Here is a 9072-nt window from a genome sequence, read left to right on the forward strand (position 1 = left end):
GGGAAATGTTTTGTGGATCCATAAATGTTTAGTAGCCTAAATATTTTTTATATTATTTGTTTTGTGTTTTAGAGTGTTCGTGCTGGACAAAGTGACAGACTTTCTGTTGTTTCTGGGAAAGCTGCTCATAGTGGGGATTGTGGGTAAGTGCTGAGTGCATTTAAATAGAATATACGAATAAAACTGAGGGCCGTTCCACACAAACTAAACCTCACCGAAAAGCAGGAATCTGCACCTGTAGCACAACTTAGAGGAGCTTATTCAGTTAAACTGAGTCCATCTCAGTAGAGCTGTTGTAGAAGGATCTTCTGTTTGTTCAATTTACCCTCCTCTTACACCCAATGTACAAAAAAATAGGCCAAACCCAGAATACACTCTTAAAAGTTGTCTACTTTAAAAAATTACTTCATGTAGTCACAAGCAATTGAACTGGTTTAATTCACAACTACACTGATTGAAAGAATTGTTCATTCAAAGTATTTATTTAGGTTGAATAAAACTAGTTAATTTACTTGTTACCACATTGTCATTTTTTAAAATTACATCTGATGAGGCACTTTACAGTGTAGGATTCGCTGTTACCTATAAACATGGATTAAAGTACAGACTAAGGGGGACTTTATATTTGTGGTTTGGTTCTAAAGCAGAGAATAAATATAATTAATAATAGCAATAGTGTTGCATCGGCATCAAGTAAGACCATGATATTTCCATGAGAAGTGCTCTTTTATTGTACACCAGCAGAAAAGGGAAATAGATACAAACTCGCAGGGGAGGTCACCACCAGCCACAGACAACATTAAACAACATGCTGCCTCTACCATGATCCTTGCCTCCAGAGCTCATTAGAGTCAGAAGACAACCAGGAAAATGAAGAAGATCACAGGGTACCGTACTGAGAGAGGCGACTAGCTCAGTGGTATGTGAATCAGACCGCTGGACATGTAGGGGAAGAGAGTTCCAGAGATGAGGATCTAGAAAATGGTTGGTCGTCAAAACTATAAAGGTTGAACGCGGGAATGGTGAACAAATCGGCTGAAGTCGAGAAGAGAGTTCAGGTGAGTTTATAATGAAGGAGGAGATCAGACGGTAAGGAAGGAGTGATGTTGTTAGGAACTTTAACGTAAAGGCGGTACTTTAGAGGAAGCCAGTGGAGATCATAGAGAACAGGCTGAGTGAGCATGAGTGAGACGGTGAGCAGCAGAGTTCTGGACCATCTGAAGCTTGTGAAGGGGGAAGAACTGATGCCTGCAAGGACAGAGTTACAATCGTTTGAACAACTAGATGAAAGCACATATGAGAGCTACAGCAGCAGAGAGAGAGAAGAACGGTCACATGTTGGAAAAACAAACTTTAATAAAAGAACTGACATGGGCGTTGAATGAGAGAGTCGGATCGAAGATGACACCCAGATTTCTGACCTGACAGGACTGCTATATCGTCAAGTGAAAGAGAGTCCTGTTGTGCCTTGTCCTTCTCGTTCTCTCTTTTAGCCTTGGTTTCCTTGTTTTCCTCTGCCCTGTGCTTTTGTTTCAGCCTGACATGTGTCTTTGTTTTCTAGTTTGTGTGCTTTTGTGTTGTTTTGTTAGCTCCTCCCCTGTTCTGCCATGTGTTCAGCCCACACCTGTTTCTTGTTCTTAGCTCCGCCCCTCATTGTTCAGCTGTGTTAGTCCTTTGCTCTGTGCGTTCTGCTTTCTGGCTTACAGTCACAAGTCTTTAATGAAAGACTCAGCATCTCTTATCTCAGAGAGTGGATATTTACTGCTGCAGAGAAGATGGAGCGGATGGGAAAGTGTGGCAAACTTCCCTATGAATGGTTAAATCTGAGCGATTTTCTGTGGATGCTGAATTTTGGTGGTAGCCCATTGTCCAGCACACTGTTTGAGAGCGGAGCTAAACACTCTCCTGTGTTCACCGAATTTGGCTGCACCAGCGGCCTCAGTGTTAAATGTTCAAAACTGTAAGTGTCATCTGGAAAGTGTGGAGCCCCACTGGTGGCATCCTGTATAAATAAAAAATAATGTGTGACCACGCCTTATTGACGTGAGGGAATGAGATGATTAAGACGTGGCCATGACTTAATAAGGCGTGGGAACGAGATCACAGATTACTAAGTCGTGGCCACGCATTAGGATCTCGTTCCAACATTTTACTAAGTTGTGGCCATGCATTAGGATCTCGTTCCCACACTTTACTAAGTCATGGCCACGACTGAATAATCTCATTCCCACGCCTTACTAAGTCGTGACCATGCATTATTTTTATTTATACAGAATGCTACCAGCAGGGCTCCGTAGGGAAAGTTAACTCTCCAGTGAGCCATGATATCAAAATGTTCATAGTGAGCGCGAGAAAGTTGCGTAGTGATGTCACCATTTAATAAACGAATAAATTAGTTGCCAACTAATTTGGTCGTCAATTTTAGTTAAGTAAGTTGAATAATTGTTGCACTCCTAATTGCACCCTGTATGTATATATGGTACTGTGAGAACGTTTTAGGCATCTAAGCAGATTTTTAAACACTTTATCTCAGCAGTGAGTTTATCACAATATCCATTAGAATAAAGTCGTATTCATAATTCAAATAAACATCAAAACAATAAAAAGTAAAGAGAATTTCTCGGGTCCATATTTTTCTTGGACACCTTCACAGCCGCCACAGAAACTCATTAATATCATCAATTACATCATGAGCTCAATTTACTGAGCACTGATTGGTCAAACCAGGAGCTGCTTTTTCACTACATATAATAGTAGAGCTTCCTCGAGGAGAGGCTTGGAAATGGTTAAACACACTCACATCCAGAAAATCACTATTTATTTATATATATAAAATCACTATTAATTTTGTTTATTCAAAAACGAACACTTTTCTCAGCAAATAAACACAAACTACACAAATGAATAGATGGGTGCCTAAGACTTTCGCACAGTACCGTTCCTGCCAAGGACTTCAAAAAAAGTCGCACTTGTGTCCTGCATTATGTCGTGATCACCGTTACAGAAAGTTGTATTTCATCCAGAGCGTTTCTCAGAAAAACAATATTTGAACCATCTGAGAGGTGGACTTGATCCTGAGACATATGTGAGTGCCATCAGCATAGCAGTAAAAGTCTAGTGACATATGATCTTGTAGCATGTCATGCGTTACCCTGGGCACAAGGAGGACACTGGAGGCAGGATTCACATTTGCAGCTGCTATGTTCTGCCACAGATCTCTTCAAGGGGCACAAATGATGTAGAGCAGTGGTCTGAGGCCAGAACCCTGAGGGACACCTTAAATGACAAGTTGATGAAGTAAACCCAGTGAGAGAAATACATTCTCCAGAGAGAGAGCATCTGCAGATGTAAGAAGGTCATCAGTAACCTTAGTCTTGGCAGTACTGACAGAAACCTGACTGTAAAGGTTTGAAAAAATTATTGCTTTCTAAGCAAGCTGTAAACTTGTTCAAAAATTTTCAACAGAAATGGGAGGTTAGAGATTTGCCGGAAGTTATTGACAGTTGAATCAATTTTTTTTTTTAAGAATTGGGGTGACTAGCAGCTAGATCATAGGCAGTGGGAACATCGCCAAAAAGCAGTGATCGAGTAACAATCATTGAGCTGAGGAGCCAGAGCAGGTACACAGGTTAGAATGGTTGGTAGAGGATCGAGGGAGCAGGTGGGTAGAGGCTGTAACAATATCACTATAAATTCCTAAACCTAACCCTAAAATCTGATTGGCTGAGCCGCGATCCGTGATATGACCGCCTCACAACAACTGAATTATGTATTACTAAGCCAAGGAACGAAAAAAAAAACCCCGTTCTGTTAATAATCTTTGACACTGATCATATGGACCGTCAAGTATATTGATGAAGTAAGAACCTGTTTTTTATTTGAACTGAGGCGCTGGCAACTTACGTTCTTAACGAGAACTAATCTGGTTAACAAGGTAACAGGCTAAAATATATCAAACATGCTAAACAACTCCATTATTAACATCACAGGCTTCAATTAAAGTACTTATGAAAGTATTTATGCACTAACTTGCAGTGGCCATTTGGTGACAGGAAGTGCTTATAAAGTCATGCTTTTTAAACAGATGTTCATTGATATGTGATAAAGTTCAACAATTCATGAATTGACCACAGTATATAGAGATGGGCGACCAAACATTTACATTTACATTTATGGCATTTGGCTGACGCTCTTATCCAGAGCGACTTACAATTGGATAATTTTACACAGGTAGGCCAAGGCAGTGTTAGGAGTCTTGCCCAAGGACTCTTAATGGTGTAGTGTAGGGTGTTTTGCCCAGGTGGGGATTGAACCCCAGTCTACAGTGTAGAAGGCAGAGGTGTTAACCACTACACTAACCAAGCACCAAATGTTTTCCCCATTCTTCCCATTTATTCAATTTCTTTAGAAATAACTTATTATTGTGTATTCTATAATATTTTATGTGGGCCGACATGTTGTAAAGCAATAAGCCACTTGAGGCCGTGTGTTACAGTGACATAGGTCTTGCATGATTAATTGGTATGAAATGATAGTTGATCTGCTGAAGTGTTTGAGAAAAGTGGTCACTTTTTTTCTCTCCTGTCAGGAGTCTGCTGTTTCTTCTTCTTCTCAGGGAAGATAAAGTTTGGGAAGGAAGTGGCTTCATCACTGAACTACTACTGGGTTCCCATTGTGGTGAGTTTAGACACCAGCATTAGCATTACTGATATACTACATTAATACAGGCTACAGCTCAATAAAAAACTAAATAAAATAAAAATTTGTTGTTATTAATATTATTATTATTATTATTATTATTATTAGTAGTAGTAGTAGTAGTAGTAGTAGTAGTAGTAGATCAGATCTATGAAATTATTTAGCATTAGCATTATTGATACTGGAATATAACATCTGCAGTATGTAGGTCAATTCTCTTGGATTATTAGCAACAAAATAACAATAACTCTTAGTTCCTGCTGTGTTGTTGGGAGATATTAGGATGTTAAATGCTACTGAATCAGCTGTGTTTATGCTACTGTGAGAAATATTAGTAGGTTGTTTCACTGCAGGGTGTGTTTCTCTCCAGACGGTGGTGTTTGGCGCCTACATCATCGCCAGTGGCTTCTTCAGCGTCTACGCCATGTGTGTGGACACTATGCTCCTGTGCTTCTGTGAGTGTTAAAGCTTTATATATTCTGGCAGAGAAAATGCAGCACCCAAAACCTTCTGTCAAGAAAATACAGTGTGCTAAAATATCAGCCCACTGCAAGCCAAACGTTTAGGGCCACCTCACCATCTTTTACAATTTTACTTTTCTGTAAAGTAAGAAAAATTCCTGTAATAGTTTAGTGATTATAAATCAGTTCTGTTGTTCATCTTCAACTCTAATGCTGCGTTTACATAACAATGTTTAAAAATGTGCATGACTGACCTCTGACAACAATGCAAATTTGATTGATTATGTAAGGAGAAATAAGGCTTCTTTGCTATTCTGATGTTTAGTTGTATAATTTAGCTTCTCAAAAAAAAAAAAAGGTTAATGGAACTCTTAAGAGAACGTTCTGTCGACTGCTGTGATTCGCTGCTACTTCTGCTGGTGGCACTAATATAGGTACAAATATTTAGGGGGGTGAGACTGTTTTCCTTTAAATATACCAGATTAGATTAATATAGTAACTTGACGTTAATCAGAAAAGAAAGTTTGACCATTTGGTTTCAAAACACTTTGAAAAGCTACATATTGTAGCATTGGCAGAAGAAAAAACAGGGGTGGCCATGATTCTGCAATAACAAGTGCTCTTTATTGAACACACCAGCAGAACACACAAAAATATATAATATTTTTGAATGGTAATATGCATCGCAAAACATACCGCCAGCACAAACAATCGCTGTTTACATCAGACATTATCGATGACGAGACTGGCCACTGCTTGAAATATGAATGGGAACGCTTGTAATGCTCAACATTTCCTACTGCACATGCATTTCACTGGCCTAAACCTATTGGAGTGAAACAGCAGATAGATAGATAGATAGATGGATGGATGGATGGATGGATGGGTGTAGACATATAAGAACAATAAATAAACCAGATACTATCTACAGGTATATGTATAAATAGAAAAAATACAACAGTCTGTGATAATATCTATAACCTGAGATGAGAGATACAGTGCAATAATGACTGTACCAAAATTTACAGATGGCGGCATATAATAACCACAGAATTAATAAATAAATGTGCAAATATTGTACCCAATAAAGTGTCTAAGGCAGATGTAAATCTGCAGCTACACAGCCAGACCCTTTTCAGCAGAGCAAACAAGAGGTGTCCTAGAGGGTGGGAGTTCACCTCTAGCTACCGGCTTTACCCTGACGGTGAAGTATGATGGTGATATAACCAATAGAACACTGTGAAAATGATCAATATATCATCCCAGCTGTAATTGTACCCAGTATAACATGCCTCCTGTGGTGTTCTCCTGCCTTTTTGACTGGTTTTATCCACTTCACTCTGTATGTGCTGAGGCTTTACGCTCACTGTAACACACCCCACTCTTTTCTTCTCTTTTCAATTGTGAGCTCTTTTCACCTGGCTTTGAGTGTAATCCTTTTCTCTATTTCTCTTTCTCTCTATCATCTCACTCTTCTTGCACTGCTGCCTCTGTGCCACCTCCCCGCTCTCGTTATAAACCACTAACGCAAAAACCACGACAGCCCAAACTCACCGGGCCGACGGACTTGGTGAGGAATGACGGCCTACTCAAACGGCCACCAGCAAAGAGGAGGAGGTGACAGCCAACTGTTAAAAACCAATCATACGTGCACAGTTGGAACATAAACACATAATCACAATAATGTTAAAAATCTAAGTTACAGCTGTTGTTACTGATAGAAAGTACGTCAAATAAAACTAAAAAGCAATAAACTATGAGTTGAGAATACTGTGAGAGCACCCCCTGCTGTTTATCAGAGCATCGCTGCTCCCCAGTTTCAGTCTCCATTTCCCAAGCGTTTTAGCTGAGCGTACTAATGGTATTCCTCCTAATAAACAGACACATGTTCAGTTCTGTCTTCTCATTATTAATCGCCTTCACTGTAATATTTGATCAACATTAACATTTTACAGCATTTTACAGTATAAATAAATGTAGCGTCATTATGTTAGTAGTAAATTATACTGCCTGACACAGCTGCCTAAAGACAATAGAAACAGATGCTTAAACAGAAGTTAGGACACTGTTGGTGTGTATCCTAAAGCTCTAATCATAGTGAGAGTGGGTTAGAGGTTTACACTGTTACTGTTCACTGTTGAGCTGATTTTGGTTCTAATTTAATGGTTGTTCCTTCAGTGGAGGATCTGGAGCGCAATGATGGATCTGAAGAGAGGCCGTACTTCATGTCCAAGAGTCTCCAGAAGATACTGAATAAAAAAAATTAATTTATGACCAAATAAACCTCCAGAGAGCACAGACAAAGGAGAAAAGCAGGAGGAGAAAGAGGGAGAACTTAGTAATCAGAAAAGGTTTTATTTGTATTAACAGTGTGTTCTTTAATATTCATCTTTTCTGACTGTAAATTTAAATTTTGTTACTGTTTGTTTATTTTTTTGAGTATCAAAACGTTCAAAATATGTTGTATGTTACAAATACAAATCATAAGCTAAACTTAATTTTTACAAAGATTGTAACTCATTCTGATATAAATTTATTTTCCCATGTAATTTTTTTTCTATTTGCTGATAGGTTTTTTTGCATTACAAAACTTTCTTTTGCTTCTGATTTTTGGCACTTTTTAACAGGGGGTGGGTCTTAGAAGAGGGCGCTCACCTGCACTTTCTATTGGTCAAACTGATTTGGAGTGACAGGTCTTCTGAACATGTAGGTGGGCAGCACTAACAGGTATAAAGCAGAAACTTGGATTAAATCAAGATTTATCTATGAATTCTGTAGCACCAAATGTTATGATTACATTTAAAGCATTATTTTGATTCTGGATTAATTTACCAGTAAATCTAAATTAAATTTAATCTTGTTGCACCGTTACTTTAAACCAGGGTGTCCAATCTTGTCCACAAAAGGCCAGTGTAGTGGCAGGTTTTTACTCCAAACAAGCTGAAGTTCACTTGATTATACTTTAATCTGTTGGTCTTTGTCTTCATAGATTTCATTAGGTGACTTTGTGCTTTATTGTAGTGAAAACCTGCAGCCACACCGGTCCTCTGTGGATAAGATTGTGAATTTAAACTTCCTATTTTGATGGTTTAATTTACAGATGTGTTTTAAAAAATGATTGTACTATGCAAAACAGAAAATCTCTATCTCGGTGTAAAACTATATTAATACACTACATTTCCAAAAATATTCACTCATCTGCCTTCACACGCATCTGACTGACATCCCATTCTTAATCAATAGGGTTTAATATGATGTTGGCCCACCCTTTGCAGCTATAACAGCTTCAACTCTTCTGGGAAGGCTTTCCACAAGGGTTAGGAGTGTGTTTATGGGAATTTTTGACTGTTCTTCCAGAAGCACAATTGTGAGGTCAGGCACTGATGTTGGACGAGAAGGCCTGGCTCACAGTCTCTGCTCTAATTCATCCCAAAGGTGTTCTATGGGGTTGAGGTCAGGACTCTGTGCAGGCCAATCAAGTTCTTCCACACCAAACTCGCTCATTCATGTCTTTATGGACCTGCTTTGTGCACTGGTGTGCAGTCATGTTGGAACAGGAAGGGGCCGTCCCCCAAACTGTTCCCAGAAAGTTGGGAGCATGAAATTGTCCAGAATCTCTTGGTGCTGAAGCATTAAGAGTTCCTTTCACTGGATCTAAGGGGCCGAACCCAACTCCTGAAAAACAACCCCACACCATAATCCCCCCTCCAGAGTGCTTGACTATGCAGAAAATTGGAGACCTCTGCATGCTATGTGCCTCAGCATCCGCTGACCTTGCTCTGTCATTTTACGTGGCCGACCACTTCGTGGCTGAGTTGCTGTCGTTCCCAATCACTTCCACTTTGTTATAATCCCTTGTTATAATGACTCTTCCCAAAAAGAGGGCGCTGTTAGTTGTTGGTAGCTTTTGTGT

At 39.3% G+C, this 9072-nt stretch overlaps 1 protein-coding gene across 1 annotated transcript in view; it reads left to right on the forward strand.

The window, feature by feature from the left end:
* The window catches only part of LOC108415101 (choline transporter-like protein 2), a 23247-nt gene extending 15693 nt beyond the window's left edge, over window positions 1-7554 (forward strand). The window contains exons 19-22 of the mRNA XM_037536606.1: window positions 73-143; window positions 4589-4677; window positions 5069-5153; window positions 7338-7554. Coding sequence (XP_037392503.1) covers window positions 73-143; window positions 4589-4677; window positions 5069-5153; window positions 7338-7426 — 334 coding nt within the window. The 3' untranslated portion in view covers window positions 7427-7554. The remainder of the gene's footprint in view (window positions 1-72; window positions 144-4588; window positions 4678-5068; window positions 5154-7337) is intronic.
* Window positions 7555-9072: the final 1518 nt, after the last annotated feature.

This window comes from Pygocentrus nattereri, chromosome 30 (assembly GCF_015220715.1).
Source record: "Pygocentrus nattereri isolate fPygNat1 chromosome 30, fPygNat1.pri, whole genome shotgun sequence".
In the NCBI taxonomy this organism is placed as follows: Eukaryota; Metazoa; Chordata; class Actinopteri; order Characiformes; family Serrasalmidae; genus Pygocentrus; species Pygocentrus nattereri.